Source organism: Colletotrichum destructivum, chromosome 8 (genome assembly GCF_034447905.1).
Source record: "Colletotrichum destructivum chromosome 8, complete sequence".
NCBI classification, from domain to species: domain Eukaryota; kingdom Fungi; phylum Ascomycota; class Sordariomycetes; order Glomerellales; family Glomerellaceae; genus Colletotrichum; species Colletotrichum destructivum.
In genome coordinates, this window is record NC_085903.1 from 2,966,198 (window position 1) to 2,990,530 (window position 24,333).

Consider the following 24,333-nt stretch of genomic DNA (forward strand, 5'->3'; position numbering starts at 1 on the left):
CTTTGCCTCGCATGTCTCGTCGTACGATCAGGCGCTAAATCCTTTCCGCTGATAGGCGAAGAGCGAACCCCCACTCGCCGTCTAGTCCTGAAGAATCCGAATCCTTCCAACAGGTCTGGCAAGCCAAGAAGAGGGGTACTGATGCTTCACATATTCTCGTCTTAACATCTATTAGGCCTTGCTTGAATCTTTTAACGATTCTCCAGTCATCGTTGTTCGTTTTTTTTTTTTTTTTTTTTTTTTTTTTTTTTTTGCTTTTGTCTATAGTCTTGAGGAGAAGACACGACTCATCGGCCCACCGCCGGAATGTTCCAAGCCGAGGGTCCCATCGTCCAAGACGGCGATGGGCTTGATGAGGCGATGGAGCTCATCGTCGATGATGCAAGGGAGTGTCATGAGCCGCGATGCTTTGGCACATTCTCAACACAAGGGCTCACAAAACTGCAACAGAACTTTCGCGATGATGTATCGGATATGGGGGATGTGAGTATACTCGTGCCCCATAGCCGGCATGGCTTCTAATGCCCGGCCCCTCAATCAGAGTTTAGCACCCTCCACCAAAAGCCTCACGAGATCAATATTCGAACATCGGGTGGAGAATGGAAGAACATATCACAAGTATAAGGACGGAAGTAAGTCATGTCGCTTTGCCCAACTTTCACACGGGGTATGCGAAACTAATGGTTCTGCCCAAAGAGTACCTGCTGCCGAACGACGACGACGAACTTGATCGACTGGGTAGGCATTTTCCTCCTTGGCCCCCAGAGTATCCGCAAAGCTCATGAGCCTCAGACCTGCAACACCACCTCTTCAAGCTTACGTTTAATGGCCGGTTGGGCAACGCCCCGCCCATCGACAAAGATGCTATAGTAAGAAGGGTCTTGGACCTGGGGACGGGCTCGGGCGTATGGGCCATCGAATACGGCGACGAGCATCCCGGCGCTGAGGTATGTCGTTCGAAAAGAGACAGGACTCCGATTCTATTCTCACACATCTTAGGTTATCGGGGTCGATCTTGCGCCCACACAGCCGAATCTGTAGGGAGGAACGGTCCTTGACCCAGGGGCTCGGCTCGGGGGTCTACCAATGCTACAAGGCCAGTCCCGCTAACTTGGTTCTCTAGCACGCCCCCGAATGTGAGATTCGTGATTGACGACGTCGAGGAGTCGTGGACCTACTCCAAGCCATTCGACTACATCCACAGCCGAATGATGAACTCCAATATCGGCGACTGGAACGCCTATATCAAGCAGTGCTTCGAGTATGTCAATGAAACTTGAGACTACACAGTAGCGGCTGCGTTTCGGTGTGTTGAGAGCTTCGCTCACGTATTCAATTTGCAATAGCAACCTAACACCGGGGGGGTACATCGAGTTGAACGAGTGCGACATCGCACCCGCGTCCGATGACGGCACTTTGAAGAGGGACTCGGCGATTTGCAGGTCCGTCGAGCTCCTCCAGAGGGCCTCCGAGATGTTTGGGCGGCCGTTCGAGCCCATGAGCGGCCTCAAGGCCGTCTTGGTCGACGCCGGCTTCGTCAACGTGGTCATGCGCCAGCACAAGTGGCCGACGAACGCGTGGCCGAGGGACGAGAAGTTGAAAGAGATCGGGGCGTGGTCGAACGACAATGTCTGCAGCGGTTGGGAGGCGGTCTGCCTCGCGAACTTGACGAGGGCCCACGGCTGGACCCGGGACGAGGTCATGGATCTTGTAGAGCAATGTCGCAAGGAGTTCTCGGATACAAGCATCCATACATACTTGTCCATGTAGGTTTCTTCTCAGGTGTGTTATTCCGAGTTGGTTACGGTTTCTAACAAGATCCAGCTGGTCAGTCTATGGCAAGAAGCCATGAGCGCTTTGGCCCGTAATTACTAGTTCTGCGGCTACGAATGGATCCCGTGAGGTCCAGACAACGGTGCACATCGGTGACATCAATCCATGTCATATTTGAATAGGAGAATTGATTCTGAGATCAGTAGACTTTCAAAACCTCACTGTCAATTGTAAATACATACATACACCTTGTTCACGAACTGGGTTATCTGAGCATCATCTTTCGCTCATTGAAGCGGCGCAGGTTTCTGCCACTAAACGATCCGGCAGCCAAACAGTTGGGCGCCTTGTCACATGTGATCACAACCAGAACGAGAACGACTCGTGCGGGTGACAGATTGACACGCATGAACGCATCTTGGCCTGCATGGTTGTCACCAGCTCTTCAATGTCGGCGAGTCCAGACTGAGAAATGCTCGCTTGAGGACCCTGGTACGGACTTTTCCATCCGTCCACACAAGGTGACCGGGCGCAATCTGCATCATGCACTTTGCTTACCTGCAGACACTTGAGGCGTGACTTGGTCACCGAGGGAGTAGACTAAGCCGCAATGAAAGATGAATACTTGGGCACACATTATAATGTGCTCTCTTCCCGCCTGCTGCGACGCTGGAAGTAGTCCGGCAGATCGTTTTCTACCAGCTTCCTGTCGTCATTCCTCTCGTCTGACTCCGAAGATTTTGATAGTCGTGATACTACAAGTCAGGTACATGATGGAAACCACCTTATCTGATCACAGCACTAGCTTCGACCGCAATGTCGTCATGGTCGTTGCTGCTGGGATGGTCGGGTTCGTTGCCTGTCTGAATGTAAGTTCCCATCCTCACTGGCGGCAAACAAAGAGATAGAAATAAAAGGACACCAGCTTTTGGTCAGTGGCTTCGGGTCGCCCTTGAAGCATGTGCCTGGCCCTTGGCACACCCGGTTCTCCCGCCTAAGACTCAAGGCCGCCCGTCTGACTGGAAGACGCCTGCACTACGTCCACAGTCTCCATGAGAAGTATGGCAGTATCGTCAGAGTAGCTCCAAATGAGATATCCTGCGTCGATCTCCAGTCTGTCGCCCGAGTCTACAAGATTGGCGGCGGATTCGAAAAGGCGCAATGGGTGGGCGATTATACGAAGCGGCTTCCGGCACTGTCACTATCCATGATTGTGGACAGCGACGAGGCTAAAGAGCGACGAAAACTCATTCAGGGCTCGTTTACCCTCTCTTCCCTCCGCAACAACTGGGAGGCAGAGATACGGCAGAAGATTGAGCTTGCCGTTGCGAAAATCAGGAGTGAGGCGATGGCGGACTCTTCCAACACTCACAAGTGGTGGACTTTTATGGCGGCCGATATCATAAGCAAGATGTCCTTTGGCGAGTCACTAGGACTGATGGATCTGGGAAAGGTTAGTTTGTCGACATTTTGTTTTTGGAGTCTCTCCTACGTACTGAACAAATCCATCCAAGAGCACCATGTACATGCGGGCCATCGAAAACGCCCTGCCCGCAGACGTTTTCCAGTGTGAACTCCCGTTCCTCGACCACCTGTCGAAACTCATACCGAAATCGCTCCTCCAGACATTCACCCGCCGCCTCGAGCAGGTGAGAGCCGGCGGGAGAGACGGCGTAGAGACGCTGAGGCGGCAGCAGGACAAGACCCGCAGCCTGTTCAAGGAGATGGTCGCCGAGTGCGAGAAGGACGGGCGGCCGTGGCTAACGGACGACGCCGTGACGATGGAGGGCGCGGGCATGATGGTCGCGGGAACCGACACGACGGCGGCCGTTCTGACGTACCTGATCTGGTCCGTACTGCAGCAAGAGGGGCTACAAAAGCGTCTCGAGGAAGAGGTCGCTCAGCTTGGCGACGACTTTGACGACAGGAGGCTCGAGACGTGTAGCATCCTCGGGGCCGTCATTGAAGAGACCCTGAGGATGTACCCAGCGGTCCCCTCATCTCTGCCTCGAATCGTCCCGGACGAGGGCATAACGCTGGGTGCTTACTTCATCCCGGGCAAGACAGTCGTGTACAGTCCGGCTTACACACTTCAACGCAACTCGGACATCTTTGCAGAACCGCACAAGTAAGCAAAAAAGAAGAAAAAGACCCCAAAATGAAGCTCTTATCGCCATGCCATTTCTCGGCCTAACATGTCGCAGGTTTGACGCAGACCGCTACCTTCCTCCGGTCAAGGTTTCGCTGGAGCAAAGACAGTCGTTCATCCCTCTCGGAGCCGGGGCGAGGGTCTGCATCGGACAGCATCTGGCCATGATGGAGCTGCGACTTGCCACGGCCGTGTTTTTCAAGCGCTGCCGCGGTGCGAGGCTGAGTGACGGCATGCCGCAGGACAGCATGGACATGGTGGACTACGTGCTCCTCTCGCCCAAGAGGAAGAGGTGCGATGTAGTTCTGATCTGAACGCTCTGGAAAGGGGGGGGGTTCTTGAATCTCCTCTTGATCGATCAGATAAATGGCCGAGTATGCATATGTAGACAAAGTAGTTGGCGCTCTAATCAATGAGCGTATCTTGGTTGAGACTTTTATCCCACAAGGCGCTAAAGCGACCTTTACCATGCCATTTCAAGCTAGCCAAAGTTAGCCAAGTTGCGGTAGATATCGCCATCATTACAGTCGCAAGCCACCAACACATACAATGACGTCGTGGAAACCGGACATGGCGCCGTAGGCCGACTGTTTGTAATCAGTAGATGACGGCAACTCGACATCATAACCTGAGCGTGGAGTTTTGCGATTGTGACTCCTCCACTGATTGCAATGGAACTCTCCAGGTCTCTGACCCAGATTCAAACCATGATTAACCTTGTGGGAACACAGTTCCGGCTATATCGCATATAGCCGACCATCTCGAATAAGGGTGGTTTTCTCAACATTGTCCTTTTATCAACACAAGAGACGTCAACATCGAACTCGAACACCACAAGAAACAATGGCACCCTCAACAGATAGCCTGGGCTTCGAGTGCGCCGTCATCACCGGCGGCGCCGGAGGCATCGGCAAAGTGATGGCCCAGCACTTCATCTCCAAGGGCAAGAAGGTCTTGCTCGCCGGACGGACCGAGTCGAAGCTCCAAGCGACGGCCAAGGAGATCGGGGCCGCCGGGTATTACGTCCTCGACACGGGCGAAGTCGAATCGATCCCGGGCTTCGTCAAGCGCATCACGACGGACCACCCGGAACTGGACTGCCTCGTCAACAACGCGGGCGTGCAGCGGCCGCTCGAGGTCCTCAAGGACGACGACTTCCTGTCCAAGGCGGATCAGGAGATCAACACTAACATCCGCGGCCCGATGCACCTGGCCCTGGGCCTGCTGCCGCACCTGCGGGCCAAAGAGTCGGCCCTCATCGTCAACGTGTCCAGCGTGCTCGGCTTCGTCCCGTTCTCCATCATCAACCCGGTCTACAACGGCACCAAGGCCTGGCTGCACTTCTGGAGCATGAACCTCCGCACGCAGCTGAGGAACGGCGGATGCTCGCACGTGCGGGTCGTCGAGATCGCGCCGCCGACGGTCGCCACGGACCTGCACCGGGAGCGGTCCGACCCCGACGACAACAAGAAGGAGAGCAACCCGGACGCGCTGAGCGTCGATGAGTTCATGGAGGAGGTTGGGAAGAAGCTGGAAGACGGAGAGGAGACCATCGGGCCTGGCATGGCGGGCGAAGTCGTCGACCGCTGGTACGGTGCTTTTGGAGAGCAGTATGCCAAGGCGGCCGGCGGCAAGTAGAGAGATCTGCCGTGGTGAAGTCTAAGTAGAAAACAGAAGAGCCAACTCTTATTCTTGACCAGATAATAAGTAAGACAGCAACGAGCCCCATGTCTTGAAAGCTCGCCTGGCAGATGGAAAGCCCCAAATTAGAAGCCATCACAATTTCCAAAGCTGCACGTCCCTCGACCTTCTGTGGGGGTCCGATCTACTCGGGTTGGAAAAAGTCAAGTCGAACACTGCGCTTGGGAACCCCAGCGTAGCCAAACAACTCAGGAAATTGTTGTTGGTTCCATCCATAACATCCCTATATAAGCAGTTGGCTTATGGAAATACGCTTTGAGATATGTGCGAGTTGTTCGGACCTACGTGGGCATCGATTTGCATTGACACAAGTTGATTTCCATATTACCGAACTCAAGACTTTCAGTTCTGGTGACCCACGTACGAATGACTCATTCTGTTTATCCTATTCAGTATGAATCCACTCCTCTCCATCCCACAACATCGTTCTAGAACAACGACAAGCACAATAGCTCAGGGGTAGAGCGCTGGGCTCATAACCCAGAGGTCCTCGGATCGAAACCGAGTTGTGCTATGATTTTCCGTGTTGTACCTGAAGTTTTTTGAGTTGTACTACTTCGCACAATTTTTTTCATTTTTATCCTGTTGTCGCTGGTCTGCAAGATAGCAGGGGTTTCCCTTGATTGCAAGGATGGGATGTAGAGATGGGGACGCGTGCAAACTGGCGAACCAACTTCCGTCAACCAACCTCTTTGCCCTTTAGGTATGATCATTTCATTCGCCGACATCGATGGTGTCGCCTGTGGCTCGAGGGATATTGCCTACCGTTTGCGCCGGTTCTCTGATACTTGAGGGAGTGTTGTCAATATCCGAACTCGACCGCCAGCAGTGCGAGTGAGCGAGCTTTTGACAGCATTGCCTCCGCCAGGGTAAAGCGCCATGAATCGTATACGAATTACAATCCTTGGTCGGCGTGTCCCTGTTTCTGATCCGCTTACAGAGCACATTTCCTATTTCATCCAGGTCCTCCTCATCTTATTTACATTACTCCAGTGACGGCTCGCACCAAATTGTACCTCGACTGCGGGGAAAACAAGCAGGTCCACACTCCTTCGGCCGATAGGCAAGTTTTTCGGTCGATCAGTCGCCTTATTTGGTGGGAAGCAGACCCTCCCCTCCCTCGTCCGTCCGCTGACGTCGTATCGTGGATTCCTTAAGCGCCCGCGTGCGACTGGTCACGTAGAGCCTCGATGGGACCTTGCCTCGACGGGATCTGGCTCGGCCAGGGGGCGGCCCCCCGCGTTCGTGCCATGCCTCCCCGGCGGGTTAACAGAGTACCGGCGGGGAACCTGGGCGAGGGGCAATGACCAGGGCCAGGTGCCGCGACGATGTGTCAATGGTGCGCGTACAGTCGTCCCGGTCGTGATGACGGCACCCTGGGTCTCATTGAGCAGCGTGATCCCCGGGGAAGACGGGGCCGTGCGGAGATTCGCGCGGAGGCCAAGCCTTGAGGTGGTACTGGCGCATATGAGAGTTGAATACGAGCCAGAGCTACTGGGTGAGGGATTGGGAACTATAAGATGAGAATGGAATACCTCAAAAGTTGTGAACGAGCGACTGTTGCTGGTTGAGAGGTTGCGCCTTTGATTCGACCCCTGGACAAAACGAATTCCTCACCCTCGCCATGGCCTCCTCCTCCGTCGCCTTCGCTCTCCTGACGGCCCTCGCCGGCCGGGCCTCGGCCAGGACGCACAAGACGCCGACGCCCCAGATGGGGTGGAACAGCTACAACTACTACAACTGCTACCCGAACGAGACCATCATCAAGCAGAACGCGCACGCGCTGGTCGACACGGGGCTCGCCGAGGCCGGGTACACCACGGTCACGACGGACTGCGGGTGGCCGGCCAAGGACCGCGCCGCCGACGGCCAGCTCGTGTGGAACCCGGAGCTGTTCCCGTCCGGGGGCGGCAAAGAGCTCGGCGACTACATCCACAACCTCGGCCTCAAGTACGGCGTCTACTCCGGCGGCGGCTACTTCCAGTGCGGCTCGACGGACCAGCCCGCCTCCCTGAGTGAGTTGTGAACCAGCCAGAACGAGCGAGCGGGGGAATCGGTTGTTGTCTGAAGGGGTGGCTGAATGACTGAATCGACTGAATTGACTGACTGACTTGATGGACAGACCATGAGCTCACCGACGCCAAGTCCTTCGCCGACTGGGGCGCAGACTCGCTCAAGTACGACCGGCAGTTTTTTTGTCACTCTCACGGACTGTAGTATGCTAACAACCTCTCTAGATACGACAACTGCTATGCCGTGAAGCCCGATGTCATGGTGGACTTTGTCCATCCAGATGCCGTCTCCCCGGACCGCTTCGAGACAATGGCCGATGCGCTGAACACGACGGACCGCGACATTCTCTACCAAGTCTGCCAATGGGGCACAGGAACCGACCTGGGTATCTGGTATGTCAACCGCACATCCACATATACCACCCGGACGACCCTCTCTCTCTCTCTCTCTCGACAACCCCCCCAGACAGAGAAAAGACGCTGACCTCTGTGCTTCTTACAACAACAAACAGGGCACCAAAGATTGGAGGCAACAGCTGGAGAATCAGCAACGACATCTACAATGGTTGGCGCAGCATTTGGCGCATCGCCAACCAGGTCGTGCCCTTCTACAAGCACACCGGCCCGGGCGCGTTTCCCGACATGGACATGTTGCTGTAAGTGCCGTCCGAACACATCCGCCCGCCCGCCGACGATTCTCTCCCGTCTCTCATAGGGGGTTTGACACTGACATTCCACGTCCCTTTGACAAAAACAGCATCGGCCTCAACGCCCTATCGATCGAGGAGGAAAAGTTCCACATGGGCATGTGGGCCATCAACAAGTCCCCGCTGACCCTCGGCGCCCCGGCCATCCCCGGTCTCGTCCCGGACACGGCCCACGCCATCCTCACCAACCGCGAGGTCATCGCCCTCAACCAGGACCCCCTCGCCCGGCAGACGGAGCTCGTCCGCCGCTACACCGAGGAGGAGTGGGACGTCTGGGCCGGCGAGCTCTCCGGGTCCCGCCTCGTCGTCGGCCTCGCCAACTGGCGCAACGACTCGCAGAGCGTCAGCGTCGACCTCGCCGCCGTCCTGGGCGTCGCCTCCGCCGCCGCCGCCCGCGACGTGTGGGCCGCGGCCGACCTCGGCCCCGTCTCGGGCACGTACGAGACCACCCTCGCGGGCCACGAGCTGAAGCTGCTCGTGCTCTCGGACATCGTCGCCGAGCCGAAGCCCGTCCACGCGTCGGCCGGGTACTACACGGCCGCCACCGACGCCGCGCTGTCCGGCTCAGCAGTCAAGGTCGCTTGCGCCGACGGCCAGTGCCTCCCGAGCAAGGCCAAAGTGGGCAACATCGGATCCGGAGCCGCGGTCAAGTTCGAGCGTGTCGCCGTTACATCGGAGGGCGCGAAGCTGCTGGGGGTCGACTTCATCAACTACGACGTCGCCCTGGACTCGGCGTGGGGGTTCGGCTCCAACACGCGCAACCTGACCATCTCCGTCAACGGCGGCGCCGCCAAGCGCTGGGCGTTCCCCATCTCGGGCGGCAACTGGTTCGAGACGGGACGCCTGCTCGTCGAGGTCGACGGCTTCAGGGGCAACGCGTCCAACACGGTGGAGTTCAAGTCGTTCGGGAGCGACTGGGCGCCGGACCTGGTTGGCTTCGAGGTCTTTGAGCGAAGGTAGAGGCAAAAAGTGGTTGTCCCGAACGGATTGTGATCTGTATTTCAAATCTTGGAAAGAGAGAAGAATAAATCTTGGAAACTCTGACATGCCCCCCCCCCCCCCCCCCCTGCCGTGATATGGGGGAGGTCTTTGGATGAACAACCTGAACTCCCTTCTCTGCCTCAATGAGGTGATCTATCATACACAAGAGCATATAGGCGCCAAGACTCAAGCACAGGGGTATCCGTTATGAAAAGCGCCTCCATCTCCGTACACCAAATCTAAGCCTGCTGTTTTTATATATGTTTCTTTTTACTTTTCACGCATATTTCTCGTCAATCAAAGGAAAGCACTTTCTGATCATTCCTTCTTCTGGGCAGGCCCGGGTGGTCCGGCGTTGCTCGTTAACGAGTCTTCGTCGTCGACCCGGTAGAAGGAACTGTCGCCGTCCTGAGGCCCGCTGGAAGACGAGGTGGGAAGCGACTTGGGCGACTCGAGCCGGATGTCGACGTCGGCCCCGCGATGAAAGCCGCCGCTTCCTGCGTCGTGATAAATCGCGTCCAGGTCCCCGTCCTCGGACGCTGCGGCGCCGACGCTGGCCTGATGGAAGCTCTTGAGACCCCCAACCTCGTGAAGTCCCGGGTGGCGGTGGTCGTCGGGGTGGGCCTGGTTCGCCCGCTGGCCGCCGGGGTGGCCGTCGGAGTGGCCGTTGGAGTAGCAGAGCGAGCTGAAATGCATGCTGCTGTCCTGGTCCTTGGCGAGGCGGGTGATGAGGGAGGCCATGGACATTTCAATGTTGAGCTTGACCATGTAGGCGACGGGGTGGAACTGGATGTAGACGACTTGGTTGGGGAGCGACATGAGGCCGACCAGCAAAGCCTGAGGGGGGGGGGTTGCGTCAGCTGTTGGGGTAAAATACTTGGTGATAGGCGTTCGGTTCGGGTTGGACAAACTTACGTCCATGGCGACGGAGAGGACCATGAGCTTGGCGTTGAAGCCGACGAGGGGCTTGTACTTGACCAGACCGTGCTGGTCCAGGAGGCGCGTCCTGACCACGCGCAAGAAGTACCAGTTAAGGCCGGCATCGACAATCAGGATCAGAATCTTTGAGAGGCGGTCCCAGTAGTGATTGATGGTCACGAAACTTGAAGAAGTCAAAACGTGAGCGAACCGGGGCGTGACACGGCGAAAGAAGTAGATAGAGGAAAACAAGGGAGGGGGGGGTTAGCTAGCTTACGTTTGGCTGACGGGCGGATCGAGATGGGCGGGGATCCAGATGCAGAAGACGGCAATGTTGATCAGGGTGATGACCAACGCCGTCCCCCATTTGAGGTACAGCACCGTCTCCTGGTTCTCCATGATGACGGCGATGCGGTTGATGATGATTTGCATCAGCAGCTGGATCTCCCACACCCACAAGAAGAGGATGGAGAACAAGACGGGGACTCTTGATTTTCGCCCTTTTTGTTAGCACAAACAAACCCTGATGAGCGAAATCACCGGGGACCGGGACGTGCTCACGTTGGTCCGAGGATGCCTTCGAGGAAGAGCCAGCCCACGACGGCGATGACGAGGTTCGCGACGATCTCACCCCATAGCATGTAGATATAGACGCTCCGGAGCGGGTTGCGGTTTCGCCTCGTCTGCTTCATGGCCTCCCAAACTGTCAAGAACCCGAAGCCGATAGTGAAGCCGGCAGCCAGCGAGGCGATCTGGTAATCCCTATCGGAAGCCATGACAGGGAGAACGGTGGAGGGGGGAGGAGGGTGACGTCGATATCGATGAAGGGGCCTGCTGGGCGGTGGCCGGGCCGGGAAGAAAGTGATCCGTCGTGATCGATATCATTCATGTATGAGCTCGCCCGTCCTCTCGCGATGCTTCCTCCTAGATGCTCTCCGTGTTGCAGCTGTGTAAGGGGAGACGAAAGGCAAGACGCGGGGACCCAATGAAGAAGAAGATGCAGTGGTAGCACAGTCTAACCCGAACCAAAATGCCAGCCCTTCCATTTGGGAACCATGTTGATCACGGTGGGGGTGGGAAGAAGCATACTTTAAAAACATCCATGGGCATCATCGGGTGGCAGATCTGTCATCTCCTCTTCTTCCTCCTCCCCCCCCTCCCCCTTCTTCGAGCGATTTTGACAAGCCCGGCTTTCCCGGCTCAGTAGGAGAAGAAGGGGGGAAAAGAAAAATGCGTTCTTTTAGTGCCGCGTCGATGACAACAGGCTTTGTTTCGTGGTTCGTAAACGGCACACGGAAAGGAGGGAAAAGCCGAGTCTACGAAGGGGGGAGGGGGATCAAAGCTCCCATTCCATTTGGCCCGCCAGGCGACAAGTCCGGGCCCAAGAGCGGTCCCCCCTCCCAACCCGGTAGTGTACGATGTATTAGTGCCAACCTCTCTAGCTTGGACGCCGCGCTCCCGAACGTTTGTTGGCAAGTGTCCGGCGCCGAAGAGGCGTCTGCGGAGATGGATGCCACTAGACAGGCACGGCGATCATAAACTAGCACGCAGTGTCTGGACAGGGTTGCGGGGAGGAGAAAATATGAGACGGCAGGTCGCTCAAAGGGGAGAGAGGGGAGGAAGCGGCACACACACACACACACACACACACACACACACACACGGAGCTTATGGCACCCCGTCTCATCCTTCTCATCGGCCATCTGCAGCGGCTAGACTGTCCGACTGAGACACTCGATGGGCGGCGTCTGTCTCTTCTGCCATGGGTCTGGTCTAGTCTAGTCTTTAGTCTCGATCGCCGACGGAAAGTGACTAGCTCGACAAGCGAAGACGGCACCGTAGTGTCACTGATGGTGCCCCATTGGCCCCCCCCCCGAGGAGAACAAAAGGATCAACAGGCACGACGGCAGTGGTCCCGGCCGCCAAGTGCCGGGCTGAAGGTTTGCTGAAGAAACGCAGACGTGGACCCTCCTCACCCATCTGTGGAGCCGGAACGCGCATCAGGCATGCAGCCCTCTTCTTGTGCTTGGGATTAGAAAAGTTTGTGTCTGGTACCTCCGAGCAGATATTCGCCCAGGTAAGCGGAGAGGGAAAAACGACGAGAGGTCGATGAAGCAAGGCTAAGAGTGAGCCGGCGAGTCATAGTCCGGGGGACTGTGATTTCTGCCAAGGGGGGAACGCTCGATGCGAAAATGTTTAGGGGATCAACCGGCAGATCAACAAAGATACGCGGTTATAACGGACGCAACTGACGAGTGTTTCTTCTGCTGGGCCAGCTTGACAGACGAGAGAAAGACCGAAGTTGAAGCGGAGAATCTGTTCTTTGTCTCTCTCTCACTCTGACTGTCTCTATTTTTTCTGGGTGTGTGTGTGTTTGTGACTCGTTCTCTCGCCGTTAGACTTGTACAATGTACAGGACATCAATTGCCGGCGTGGCGAGACGAAGGGAAAACCCTGCTCTCGAGAACGAACAAACTAATAAGCTGCCTGCCTGCCTGGTACCTGGATCGCCCGCAGTTCTCGGGGTAACGCAACTCAAACGCCGACTTCTCCGAAAAAGAGAGAGTGAGAGAAAGAAAAAAAGAGAGAAGTAGAGACGGTTGCCAAACGATGAGCAAACCAGGTGCAGAATGTGTGCCCCGGACACATAACACCACCATGTTTTGAAACGCCATCTTGCAAGCTCAGTCAGCGTCTGTAGAGGCGCAGGGGGGGGAGAACACACATGATCCCTCCTCTTCCGGAGATATATTCTACGTGGAGGAAGGCTCTTCGTGCTAGGACAGGTCGAACAAACATCCAACAGGGGAGACACGACGGCCGAAATGGACCGGCGATGAATGGCACCGTATCATTGGGGGGCCGTGCCGGTAATGTCGACGCTGCTAACGTAGGCGAGATGTCGGCAGCAGAGGAGAGACATGAGGCGAGGCGACTTCACTTGGGCCGAGGAGACGTGAGTGAGGAGGCGCTGCATTACTGGAAAGCTCCAATTCTTCCAGATTTCTCCTCCTCCTCCTCCTCCTCCTCCGGCACTAGCACTCGCCGTGGCGTCCATCTGTGACAACTCGGGCGCTATTCCATACTCGTCCACCACCCGCCATCCGTGGCTTGGTCTTGGCTTGGTGTGTCTTCGATCGCCGCCCTCGGTGACACTGTGGAATACACTACCTCCCCCCCCCCATGTCGAAAACTCGCCCAAATGTCCGTTTCTGCTGTATTCTCTGCGTATGGATAACAGGTCAACCTCCTCGTTGCCCCCGCCCCGGACGACCAATCGCAAACCTCGTGATATTACACACCGTGACCTCACCCTCCCCAAACTCCAGCTCTTGGGTGGTGCTCATCTAGCACTGCCAGATGAACTAGACGGGAGAGAGATCACGAGAAGCGAGACGAGGTGTGTGCGATGGCAAGTTTTGAAGCAGGGCATTTCTCCCAAAATGGTCGACTAAAGGACATTACGCTGAGCATCCCTCTGCGAAATTCCGCTGATCCAACCAAACCCCAACACTCCCGTGTGACCCGCCTCAAGAACGTTGCCCAAAGAATACAAGAGTGAGTACTATTACATACAATACAACGTAGAGGGGGGGCATAAAAGAATTGGTATAAATAAAATAAACAAAACCGCCCGTTGACAACGGGGGCGCGCGCGTCTAAAACCCGCTCAACCACATCATGCAACCGGGACACGCGCAGAAGCCGCTATAATCCTCCAAACCCTTTGACAGGAAAATTAAAGTCGACGTGGTGGCTCTCGGGCTTCATGCCGCCCGTGTACGCCGTCTTGTCCGCCCGCCGGCTGGCCTCGAGGCCCGTCCACCCGATGGCCGCGACGAACGTCCTCTTGTCGGTGCCGTTGCCGGTGCCAGTACCATCTACGCCGGCATCCTCTCCACCGCCGCCGCCGCCGCCGCCGCCGCCGTTGCCACTCCCGGAGCTTGGCCGGCGCAGCGAGGACCCGCTCGCCACGCCGTTGCAGCCCGGCATCCGCGCCGCCCTCTCGACCACCTCCCGCATCCTGTCGTCTGGCTCGCCGTAGTTGTCGAAGCTCAGCGTCTCGACGATGGCGGAGTTGATGACGGCCTGCGGTGCGTAGGGCCTGAACTGCAACAGGCAGCTCGAGGGTTCCCCATCCAGCACGGGCGCGAAGCGGGCCATGGCCTCGGTGTAGTCTACCGACTTCTTCCACTTGTCGTGCGCTTCCGCATTGATCCAGCCTGTTCCCGGCGACTCGAGTCAGTTTCCTTCGCTCGCTCTGCCCTTGAGGAGTGGGGAGGGAGAGGGGGAGGGAGAGAGAGAGAGAAGAGAGACTGCCGGATCAACGCCAAAGGTGTCATACGTACCGGTCATGACCTCCAGCTTCTGTTGGTCTTCGCTCCACGGGCCCCAGCGCGTCCGGAGATATCCAGGCTGCCTGCTGAGGGTCTGCAGCATGAACTTGAGCTGCTCTTTCCAGTTCTCGATGCCGCCGAGCACGGGGATCGTCACCCGCTCGGTGACGGCGGTGGCGAGCTGCGCTGGCTCCATTGCCCAGTATGCTGTGGTTTCGGCTCGAATGTCTATCGCGTAGCACTCTTACTCACGTATGATGAGCGGAGCGAAGTCGTAGCACGCTGCGTGGAATCTTGCCGTTAGTGCTTTATGATATACCTTTTGGCTCCTTCGAGATGAGTCAAATGGTCCACCAAGTGCAGTCCATACACCACTCTGCGGTTTCCCCATTCGAGGTACCGGGCAGACAACCCTAATCTTAAATAGCTGTTCGCCCTGTACGTTCTCGAGAAGGATGCCCAAGCTCGGCCGAAATCAAAGGGGCCGGAACTGGGCTGGTGTGGGGGAGAGGGGGGGGGGGGGGCTTATGGTTGCACTCCATCTTCTTGAGGCTATCGTAGGAACCCTCGACCAAAGCTTCGTGCTTCGTGCTTCATCTCCTTCAGCAACATGGACCTGTACCCGGCCAGACATATACACAACGACACGTAGCGGCCAAGGCATCATAACGCTGATTCAAACGGCCAAGTGAACAGAATCACGAAGTAGGAAGCCTTCGAGAAACGTGTGGCCCTCCCGTTTGCTGCAAATGAGTCCACTTGGGGTCACCGATGCGAAACTTCGCCAGCTGCTCGTCCGGCAGGAAGATTTGCATCCCCCCCTCAGCCCCCAACCCCTCAAGTTTGCCTAGGGCTGTTACTGGGATGAATGTACGCGTTGTTTTTTACAGTCATGGTTTATGATGTGTGTGTGTGTGTGTGTGTGTGTGTGTGTCAAGTACGCCATTGGACATCTGGCAGTTTGGGAACCGGAAACGCGAAGTTGAGATGACGGAGGTTGATCCAGCATACTCCGGAAGAAAGCGAAAGCCTCGGATATGTCCTGGCCCAGGCAGGCAGCTGACAGGAACCAACCTCCGCCATCACGCGTCCTGTGGAGCAAGGATTCACGCCAGACGGGTCTGTTTCATGGGCGACCTTCCCGAGGCAGCGGTAAGACCCTGTCAGAACCGCATCCGCATCCGCATCTGCGTGCTTGCGTTCCACCGTCAGCTAACGGCGGGAACGGCTGTCTGTGTGTTTTTTGTGTGCTCAAAATTTTTTAAAAAAAAATTACTTTTTTTCTTCTATATGTATGACGTTTCAGGACAAGATCTCCTTCGCAGATCGCCGTGTGTTTCGTCCGAAGGCATATCTACTGCTGCCGAAACTCCTGTTTGCCTCTTCGCATCGCCATGCTGTTCTTATCCTTGATCTAACCCAAAAACTTGTTCCACGACGTTGGCCACGTCGAGTTAATAAAACTCCTCAAGCCTACAACTCCTCTCGATCATGGTATCTCCAGCCCAGCTGAGTTCAGCCACCGCCGTCCCATCTCCCGCCGTGGCGCAGACAAAGTTGAGTATTTACTAGAAGATATTGTCGACTGGGTAGTCGGTATTGTTATGTCAGACATGGCTGAGACCACCCAGAGAGCCGGAGGTTTCTCACGCCACGCTGCGAATAAAATCTCTCCTCCAAACGAGATTGTGTAAGTTGCATTCTTGGCCCTTTCCCGCGCCCCTACATCAAAAGATCCGCTTCCACCATGTTCTTGCTTTGTACCCAGCGACATTTTGCATTGTTCCGTGTTGTACCTTGTAAAGACCACTTAATCAGGCTCTCCAACAACCCTCGCGATGGCTCCTATCCCGGAACTCGTAGTCCTGCCGCCCAACTTCACGCCGGAGCTGTTCGAAAGCTTCATCCGTCGCGCCCAGGAGATCTATGGCGCCGAGAACGTCCGCGTCGTGCCCAAAGACGGGCCCCTGGAAGGCGCTTCGTACCTCAACCCAGCCCAAGTCGCACGATCACCTCCCGCTCTACGAGAAGACGCGGTTCGTCACCTCGGCCGTCGTCACGATCCGGGCCCTCGTGGCCCTGTGCAACGAGCTCGTCATGCCCCTGTGACCCATCTCGCTTGGCTGCAACTTCGGCTACGGCGGCGGCGCCGCCCCCGCGCCTACGCGCTGCTCGAGGCTGCGGTGGTTTTGCTTCCGCGACCTGCACGAGTACCTTGAGAGGCACAACCTGCGCGAGCACCTCTGGCTCTCCGTGCCCGTGGGCCAAGGCTCCGTCCTCGGCAACGCCGTACGGCGACTACTATAGCATGTGCTGCGGTATGGAGGTCGTGCTGCCCAACGGCAAGCTCGTGCGCACTGGCATGGGCGGCGTTCCCATGCCTACAATCTGCCACGGGAGTTGGCGGCTTTACGAGGGTCTTCGCAGTCAAGGCTTGCGGAGGTCAGATTCGAATGCAAATACCTACCTATACCTATCCATAGTGGTTCTCATCTTCGACTCCCTCTCACACTTTGAGCGGACCCAGCCTGATAACACACCTTTATGCTACCAAGAGTAGGCCTTGACTGAGCTACCAAAGTGTTACAGGCAAGTCAGTGCCACTAGATGTGGCACAAAGCAAACGCTTTAGTAACTAGTAACGATGCACCTGTATCATTATCCCCTGTTCTGCACTAAGCAGTCACGCTGGCCGGCACCTAACTGGTTAGGCTGTAACATAAAGATAGGAGCCTTGACACTTGGAGGAATGAGCTTCGAGATAGCCTACTACTAACCTCTACAAGAAACTGCAAACGTGAGAAGGAATAGTTCGAGATAAAAATAAGTATAATTGGATCTTGCTTATAGGTTTTTCGAAGACTAAGGTATAAATCAATAAGGTTAGCATAGAATCTAGACATAAGAGCTTTTCATAGCCTATCTTAGCTGGAGCTCAATAAACTCTACATCGTACGTGTGTGGGCGTGTGGTATGCAAGGCAGCAAAAAATACTTATTGCTACACAAGCAGGATTATGTGTCAAATTCTGGTGCCCATGCTGATTCTGGTACCCACGGAATAGGTATTTTAGAAATTCCCAACTCCCGGGACATGTAAATTCCCATTCCAATCAGGCCCCAACTCTCTGCGTTCATAGCAGCCCGCTTTGCTCCCTCCAACGCATTTGGCCTTCTCAAAGTTCTTGTATCCCATGACCCGCGAGCAAGGTAAAAACAGTCTGTTGCTGAGTAGGCATGGTCTGTAATCCTGTTGTGTTTATCATGTTAGCAGTAGTCTCTAGGTCTAACCTGCTAAACGGAGGGGATGTAAGTTACAGGTTTTTTACCCAGGCTGTAGGGTTCAGTGCCTCCGCTATCGGCTTGGATGCATAGGCAGTGTGCGCCAGCTCGTGCAACACAATCTGGCTCCTCATATTACCGACATTGCGCATATTCACCGAGTCAAATCCCACTGTCGGATTCTGCTTGACCTTGTCAAGCTCCTCTTTGAATTGTTGCAAGCGCAGCTCGGTGGAGACAATATCTGTCCCGCTGCCCAGGCCCTTTGTCTTGAAGAACGGCTCGCAAAAGGCTATGACGGCATCGTTGGGTCTCTTCAACCACAGGCTCGGGGGCAAGATGACGCGCATGGCGCTCTCCATCGTGGCGGCGATGGTGTCGTCGTCTGACATGGCGCAGAGCTCGCTGCGGCATTCGATGCGGAACTTGTCGTCCAAGTGAAACCCGTCTGCAATACGGGCGATGCGACGGTACATCGTCCTGGCCGCTTGCGTCAAGTTCTTGCCCTGGAAGTACGCATGGTTGGGGGATTGAAAAGCATAGTAATAAGGATAGCTGGTCAGGTGGCGGGCGGCGACTTCGGCGGCCTCCTTGGCAGTCTCTAATTCTTTTAGGACAACGGCGACATCCTCTGCGCTGCAACCGCCACTTCGGCCTTTCTTTTTGCCAGTGAATTTGAATCCGCGGGACGTAACCTGGGCCTGGGCTTGCCACACGACCAAGAAGAGGATTAGATGTTGAAATACCGAGAGAAAGATCATGTTGGGCACAGGTAGACTGAGTATGTTGCAAAGAGAATGAGTGTGACGGACGACTTGTGCAATGGAAGCCAGTTGGGATAAATCGATCTGGCCACACCGAAAAGTAAGGACTTATATGAGTGAAGGTGTCTAGACACACTGATTTACACGTGCGGTCGTGGAAGACAGCAGTTAGCAAGATCATCCCAGATTTGAATCCTATCGTCGGTAGGGATCCAGTTCATGCAAGTGTTGCAATTTACAACTTACTTGTCTGTTAGAGTAGGTAGTGTAAGAGGCCACTAATATCGCTGCAGCTTCAGGCAATAAAAGCACTCAAAGACCTCATTAGAAGCTATTTAGGAGTAATACAAGCCTGTTCTTGTTGGCTACTACTCTGCATTGGGGCCTTGCCGTGGTCGAGGGGACACCCTTGGGTGCAAGTAGAACTTGAAATTAAATAGCAATGCTTCTACTCGAGCAATCCCCACCCTTCGCTGGCAAAGATAAGAATCATCTCCCCGTACTGTCTTTGTTTTGATATTCTACATATTGCGACACGGAGCGGCCGTGGCCGCTCATCTCCGGCGGGATGATACGGCGTTACTCAACTCCAGCGGGATGGGACGGCGGTGCTCTCAGCTTACCAAGTGGCTGCTATTGATTCAAAGTCGCTCAAGCCGGTGCCAAGTCTGCCAAGTAAAAATCGAACATGTAGAGAAGCTGCTTCTTTTCATGTGTTTAAGTCCCTACAGTGCTCTCGAGTGTTGACTCTGTTCGCAGACTCTTTGTCCTCTCCTGTGCCCCAGCATCCCCTTTGCGTTCTTTTGCTAACATACATTCATTCACTAAGCTGCCTAAGGTTTCAAATGTCAGTGTATCATCATCCGGCATAACAGATGTTTTGATAGTGTAGCACAATGACATTTATTCTTCTTCTTTTCCTTGGTGATTGGTGACTAGATCTGGCAGAGGCCCACTCTCCAGGTCGAACGCCTGATGTATTCTTTGTCTTCATGGTGGCTGACGGGCAGATATACACTTTCCTTTCCTTGGAAAATGACACAAGTAGCGACGGGCGTAACGAGCATTATGACTTAAGAGTCAACCAGGGATGTGACGGGCGCCAGTAGAGTGTGTGGGGGTTTTTTTTTATATACTCAAGTGTCTTTCTGGGTCGGCCGGGGAGAAAACCCAAGTCATTTATAACGGTGCCAAAAGAAATCAACCAAAGCGAGACCGAATCAACAAAAGCGAGACCGAATCAACAAAAGCGAGACCGAATCAACAAAAGCGAGACCGAATCAACAAAAGCGATACCGAAAACTTTGGAATCCAGCGCTTTGCAGCCCGCAACACAATCCTGTCGAGTTGGACGACTGCCGAGGGTTCCCAAGCCGCCAGTCTGCTCGTGTAACGTGAGAGCGCGTAGAGAGCATCTGCAGGAAGCGAATAGCGATTGAGGCTTTGTGGGCGTGATGCTCAGGACTTGAGGGGTGGCATATGTAACTAGTCAGGGTTTGAAGGCGTGGAATAGACGCGGCAGCAAGCAGCTAACATGGGATCAACTGGCATCGGTACATTGTGCAGCGGATCAGAATTTGCATTGCAGAAAGGAATTTTTGAGGAGCACAAAGGTCGCCGGAGATGGTTAGCAGGCAAGCTACTCGTGTTCACTCACAACCGCCGCTAGAGCATCTCGATCTCTGGGGTTTTCCCTTTCGGTGACCGATCGCCCTAGTGACTCAGACTTCCATCTGGCCGGCGCAACAAAAACAGTTAGATGAGGAGCATCGTTATCATCCGGTACCTGAAAGGGCTGGCTTAAGAGACCACCCCACCCAGCTTGTCCCCGTGCTGGGTTCATTACGGAAGTAGACGTGTGCAGTCTGGAAAACTTGGAGTCTCACCTACTATAGTGCCATGGTAGCTGCTACAGGGTTCCGGAGCTTAACATCCGGGGCGCCATCCTGGCTGGCAGAGCCAAGCAGCCGGTCTCGAGAGGCTCATCACTTCTCACGCCAAGCAGCAGCAGCAGCACCGATTAGCTCATCGACCACATGGGGGTGGACGAACTGATGAGTGCAGGTTGGTGGGTAGTTCATCCTGCCCGATTGACTTCCCGCCCATCCCACAGCAAGGCACCACGGACCGGGGAATTTCCTCCTTCTCTTTCCCTCCTCTGCCGAGAAGGAGCCTCGTTCGTCCAATGTAAGCGTCATCGGTGTGCCGGCCGCATCCACTCACGGACCCGGATTTCCAGCTCCACTAAAACGGTTCGTCCCACCCCGACACCCCCGGAGATAACTCCGTGAGGTGTTCCTGACGTCGGACTGATGATGGTGACAGGGCTATTTGTCGAAATACCATTAAGACAGAACCACTTTTCCCGGCGCTACGATGAGGAATCCCATGTCGTATTTCCGCGCGATCTCGGCGGGCTGTGGGTTTGTGTGTATGTGTGTGTGTGTACCTCAGTTGCCTCCCCCACCCCCCGTTAACCCACAACGGCCGATGACGGCACCATTACACCCAACGACTTGAACGTCCACGTTGTAAACGTGTCGAAGATTAAACAAGCTTCGGAATTGCTCCGCGGCGACAGGGGGGAGGGGACTGTAGCTCCGAATTCTCCACGTGTATGAACTCATCCTTGATGGCAAAAAATTGTGAAAGATCTGCCTGCAAGCCGGGGATCTAGGCATCTTGTTGAGGCACATCGATGTAATCATCGATTTGATCTGGCCAGGAGATGCGGTCATCATCACCACGTGTCCCCAGTCATCCCATTTGAACCAAAACAGAGTATATAACCCCTTCGTTGTTCCTGCGTGGAAAATCAAGAATCTGTCTCAGCAGACTATTTCCTTCATCCCCAACAATTTAGGGATTTCAGGACTTCAGTTCACAGTATGGCGCCCAGAAGCCTTCTTCAGCACGCCGGGCTCCTCGCCTTGGCCTCCGGCGCGTTCGCCGTGCCGTTCGTCTCCAAGGCTCAGACTACTGTCACTTCGGAGCCGACCATGACGCCGTCGCAGGTCCCTCACACGAACGTGACCTCTCACGGCCCTTACACCGGCCCTTCGCCGACCACCACGGGTGCCATCTCGACTAGCGTCCTGGCGTCCGCGGTGCCCATATTGCCTCCCCCGGACGACGCCTACGACTACCCCGCGGACGGCAAGCTCCACGGCGATCAGCCGGCGCCGTACACCCCCTCCGGCGGCATCGGCACCAACGGCTCCGCCCCCGTCTACCGCGTCCAGAGCGACTTTGACTACCAGTCCCTCGCCCTCGCCCTCTACCAGGAGTACATCGAGCTCGACCTGTTCCACTGGGGCTTGGACACCTATTCCGAGGCGGACTTTGCGGAGCTTGGCCTGAACGCCGAGGACCGCTTCCTCCTCCAGCACATGGCCGACCAGGAAATTGGCCACGCCACCGTCATCACCAACCTGCTCGGCCCCCAGGCCCCGCGCCAGTGCACCTACAACTACCCCGTCTCCAACCTCCGCGAGTACATCGACTTCAACCAGAAGCTCACCCGCTGGGGCGAGGCCGGCGTCTACGGCTTCCTCCCCCACCTCAACTCCGGCCCCGCCGCCCAGCTCCTGCTGCAGAGCATCACCGTTGAGGCCCGCCAGCAGATGATCTTCCGCCAGTTCGAGGGTCTCTTTCCCATGCCCGAGTGGCACACCGCCGGCATCCCCCAGTCCTGGGCCTGGACCCTGTTGGCCCCTTACATCTCCAGCTGCCCGGCCGGCCAGACCCGCCTCATCTGGCAGAACTTCCCCGCCCTGCACATCCTGAACCAGCCGAACCCGTACCGTATCAACGGCGCCGACGTCTGGAATGAGACCACCGGCGGCTGGGCCAACACGGCGGCCACGACCAACATCACTGCCGCCGAGTCGTGCGTCAACGCCACCGACCCGTCCCAGGATTGCAACGCTGCCATCTCCCAGAACCGCACGATCCCGCTGTCCTACCTGGGCCGCCAGGTCTTCTTCCAGTGGGACGCCCCCGGCGTGCCCGTCGGCCCCAACAACAGCTACATCACGGCGACCAACGTGGTCGAGCCCAAGTTCGCTGCCTGGGTTTCCCAGTTGAACGTCACCTACTCGCCCCTGATGAACGTCAGCCTTGAGTCCCGCACCGCCTACACCATCCAGCCCAACGTCTCCACTTGGGAGCACGACCCGGCCATCAACTCCACCATGTTCGTGGCCCTTACCGACGCCGACCTCTACGTTACGCCGCACAACCTGACCATGATCAACCCTCACGTTGCTGCCCTGGCCGTGTACCAGGCTGGTTAAGTCTTGTTTCTCGATGTCTACTTGTATAAATTTTGCCCGTAAAAAAGTCGAGGATAGTAGAGTTTCGGAACTTTAAACTAGCAACATAATTTAATATTTGATCGTATCCCATAACGTTTCATAACATTGAGGCGTTGATGTGATGTGTTCCTCTAACGACATGCACTGTTCAAACGGTTGATTTACATAAAAACATTGTCCTTCACATATCTGAACTTAAAACATTTCCACGTCCATGTCAACATCCGTTTCTCTCATAAACTCCGTCATTTATTTCCTTCAGGATTTCAATCCACCATATCTCGCTCCGAGAGCCGAACGAGGCTCTCCTGTACTCCCACCATCCCGGCCAATACCCTGCCATCTCCCAGTCCACAATGCTAATAATCCTGCCTGTCGCATCGTTGAACAAGATGTTTTCCCAAGACAAATCGGCATGAGAGAAGCGTACATTGTATGTATCAGGAAGCTGGCTCCGATACTTGGCGACCCATCCGGGGCGTGGGCAGTTCCGGACGGGGGCGACGAGAAAATCGTGAAACTCGGCGACGGAAGCAAACGGCCCACAGGTGCGCATGTTGCTCAGTCGATGGTCGTAGGACGGGCCCCCGGATACGGACCCGATCAACCCAGGTTCGGAAGGGCGGAGTTGATAGAGCTCGTCTAGATACGATCGGAGCTGGCGAATCGTCTCCGAGCGTGCCTTGTCATCCATGTCGGGCCATGCGGTGTCCAGCTAACGTCCCGGGAGTCGCTCCATGACGAACCAACAATCTTCTTTCTCGGGGTCATCGTCTAAGCAGACGTCGATGATGGCTGGCACAGGAATGGAGGTCTTGCGCCGGACATAGGTCATGGCCTCCACCTCCCTGCGAAGTCGCCAGGAATCGCCCCGTTTGCGGACCCGATCTGGGCCTTCATAGGTGATTCGACTGGTAGGCCGTCTCATCATAGCGGTCGCCGTAGGCGCTTGAAGATCGCGGCTCGCGGAAGAGGTAGGCGCGTTGTGTAAGGAGACAGGCAGGCTGACTTGCTGCGTGGTATGTAGAGACTACAGGCGAAGCGGGCGGTGATGATTAAGGGTGATATATCTTGAGCTTCAGTGGGCAGGGCGTGAGTGAGAAGTCACTTCAGTGGACGAGCCCCCCATTCGGCCCAAGGCAGACAGCTGGCATCTAGCGGCCGCCAGCCTAGCCTTTGTGTCACACCTACCAGCCAAAATCAGTACAGCCTGGTGATGAGAAGCAAAAATGAAACGAAAGAAGACATACAACACCAGGTATTCGCTGGTCGTCACCGACCCAACTACTAATCCGGCCCTCACTGGCTTATCTATGGGAGAGCGGACGGGATCCCGAGTTTTCCAGTGGGTATGGTCGTATGTGACAGTTCATGAGGAATCATTTGTTTATGTA

The 24,333-nt window shown here is 55.6% G+C and overlaps 11 protein-coding genes across 11 annotated transcripts; 7 read left to right on the plus strand and 4 right to left on the minus strand.

Moving 5' to 3' along the window:
- The first annotated feature begins 297 nt into the window (after positions 1–297).
- CDEST_12764 (Putative S-adenosyl-L-methionine-dependent methyltransferase superfamily) lies at positions 298–1,363 on the plus strand. Its single transcript, XM_062928920.1, has 6 exons — positions 298–483; positions 542–632; positions 697–738; positions 793–947; positions 1,000–1,037; positions 1,124–1,363. Exons 1-6 carry the CDS (start codon positions 307–309, stop codon positions 1,278–1,280), a joined length of 660 nt encoding a protein of 219 aa, XP_062784971.1. The 5' UTR covers positions 298–306; the 3' UTR covers positions 1,281–1,363.
- Position 1,364: 1 nt separating this feature from the next.
- On the plus strand, positions 1,365–1,770 carry CDEST_12765 (Putative S-adenosyl-L-methionine-dependent methyltransferase superfamily; the record flags this gene model as incomplete). Its single annotated transcript, XM_062928921.1, has 1 exon — positions 1,365–1,770. Exon 1 carries the CDS (start codon positions 1,474–1,476, stop codon positions 1,768–1,770), a length of 297 nt encoding a protein of 98 aa, XP_062784972.1. The 5' UTR covers positions 1,365–1,473.
- Positions 1,771–2,597: 827 nt separating this feature from the next.
- CDEST_12766 (Putative cytochrome P450) lies at positions 2,598–4,236 on the plus strand (the record flags this gene model as incomplete). Its single annotated transcript, XM_062928922.1, has 4 exons — positions 2,598–2,642; positions 2,699–3,226; positions 3,288–3,901; positions 3,978–4,236. 4 exons carry the CDS (start codon positions 2,598–2,600, stop codon positions 4,234–4,236), a joined length of 1,446 nt encoding a protein of 481 aa, XP_062784973.1.
- Positions 4,237–4,607: 371 nt separating this feature from the next.
- CDEST_12767 (Putative short-chain dehydrogenase/reductase SDR, NAD(P)-binding domain superfamily) lies at positions 4,608–6,063 on the plus strand. The gene has a single exon (XM_062928923.1). It carries the CDS (start codon positions 4,766–4,768, stop codon positions 5,558–5,560), a length of 795 nt encoding a protein of 264 aa, XP_062784974.1. The 5' UTR covers positions 4,608–4,765; the 3' UTR covers positions 5,561–6,063.
- Positions 6,064–6,140: 77 nt separating this feature from the next.
- Positions 6,141–9,615, plus strand: CDEST_12768 (Putative glycoside hydrolase, family 27, glycosyl hydrolase, all-beta, aldolase-type TIM barrel). Its single transcript, XM_062928924.1, has 5 exons — positions 6,141–7,638; positions 7,746–7,800; positions 7,861–8,028; positions 8,148–8,291; positions 8,393–9,615. The coding sequence occupies exons 1-5, from the start codon at positions 7,248–7,250 to the stop codon at positions 9,300–9,302; spliced, it is 1,668 nt and encodes a 555-aa protein (XP_062784975.1). The 5' UTR covers positions 6,141–7,247; the 3' UTR covers positions 9,303–9,615.
- Position 9,616: 1 nt separating this feature from the next.
- CDEST_12769 (uncharacterized protein) lies at positions 9,617–11,017 on the minus strand (the record flags this gene model as incomplete). Its single annotated transcript, XM_062928925.1, has 4 exons — positions 9,617–10,183; positions 10,235–10,425; positions 10,519–10,728; positions 10,803–11,017. 4 exons carry the CDS (start codon positions 11,015–11,017, stop codon positions 9,642–9,644), a joined length of 1,158 nt encoding a protein of 385 aa, XP_062784976.1. The 3' UTR covers positions 9,617–9,641.
- A 2,932-nt stretch (positions 11,018–13,949) lies between these two features.
- CDEST_12770 (Putative antibiotic biosynthesis monooxygenase domain-containing protein) lies at positions 13,950–14,774 on the minus strand (the record flags this gene model as incomplete). Its single annotated transcript, XM_062928926.1, has 2 exons — positions 13,950–14,464; positions 14,591–14,774. 2 exons carry the CDS (start codon positions 14,772–14,774, stop codon positions 13,950–13,952), a joined length of 699 nt encoding a protein of 232 aa, XP_062784977.1.
- Positions 14,775–15,868: 1,094 nt separating this feature from the next.
- On the plus strand, positions 15,869–17,138 carry CDEST_12771 (Putative FAD-binding, type PCMH, subdomain 2; the record flags this gene model as incomplete). The annotated part of the gene is made up of 3 exons (XM_062928927.1): positions 15,869–15,952; positions 16,051–16,268; positions 16,397–17,138. The coding sequence occupies 3 exons, from the start codon at positions 15,869–15,871 to the stop codon at positions 17,136–17,138; spliced, it is 1,044 nt and encodes a 347-aa protein (XP_062784978.1).
- A 753-nt stretch (positions 17,139–17,891) lies between these two features.
- On the minus strand, positions 17,892–18,620 carry CDEST_12772 (Putative metallopeptidase, catalytic domain superfamily; the record flags this gene model as incomplete). Its single annotated transcript, XM_062928928.1, has 1 exon — positions 17,892–18,620. One exon carries the CDS (start codon positions 18,618–18,620, stop codon positions 17,892–17,894), a length of 729 nt encoding a protein of 242 aa, XP_062784979.1.
- Positions 18,621–21,438: 2,818 nt separating this feature from the next.
- Positions 21,439–23,032, plus strand: CDEST_12773 (Putative protein Rds1). Its single transcript, XM_062928929.1, has one exon. It carries the CDS (start codon positions 21,512–21,514, stop codon positions 22,916–22,918), a length of 1,407 nt encoding a protein of 468 aa, XP_062784980.1. The 5' UTR covers positions 21,439–21,511; the 3' UTR covers positions 22,919–23,032.
- Positions 23,033–23,156: 124 nt separating this feature from the next.
- On the minus strand, positions 23,157–23,651 carry CDEST_12774 (Putative aminoglycoside phosphotransferase, protein kinase-like domain superfamily; the record flags this gene model as incomplete). Its single annotated transcript, XM_062928930.1, has 1 exon — positions 23,157–23,651. Exon 1 carries the CDS (start codon positions 23,631–23,633, stop codon positions 23,157–23,159), a length of 477 nt encoding a protein of 158 aa, XP_062784981.1. The 5' UTR covers positions 23,634–23,651.
- Between the last annotated feature and the right edge of the window lie 682 nt (positions 23,652–24,333).

Bases quoted from the DNA above. Each gene is read 5' to 3' on its own strand.
- CDEST_12764 (XM_062928920.1), top strand. From the start codon at position 307: ATGTTCCAAGCCGAGGGTCCCATCGTCCAAGACGGCGATGGGCTTGAT. The intron at 484-541 runs GTGAGTATACTC...CCCCTCAATCAG, and splicing joins ATGTATCGGATATGGGGGAT to AGTTTAGCACCCTCCACCAA. The intron at 633-696 runs GTAAGTCATGTC...TTCTGCCCAAAG, and splicing joins TCACAAGTATAAGGACGGAA to AGTACCTGCTGCCGAACGAC.
- CDEST_12767 (XM_062928923.1), top strand. From the start codon at position 4,766: ATGGCACCCTCAACAGATAGCCTGGGCTTCGAGTGCGCCGTCATCACC.
- CDEST_12768 (XM_062928924.1), top strand. From the start codon at position 7,248: ATGGCCTCCTCCTCCGTCGCCTTCGCTCTCCTGACGGCCCTCGCCGGC. The intron at 7,801-7,860 runs GTACGACCGGCA...CAACCTCTCTAG, and splicing joins TGGGGCGCAGACTCGCTCAA to ATACGACAACTGCTATGCCG. The intron at 8,292-8,392 runs GTAAGTGCCGTC...TGACAAAAACAG, and splicing joins CCCGACATGGACATGTTGCT to CATCGGCCTCAACGCCCTAT.
- CDEST_12773 (XM_062928929.1), top strand. From the start codon at position 21,512: ATGGCGCCCAGAAGCCTTCTTCAGCACGCCGGGCTCCTCGCCTTGGCC.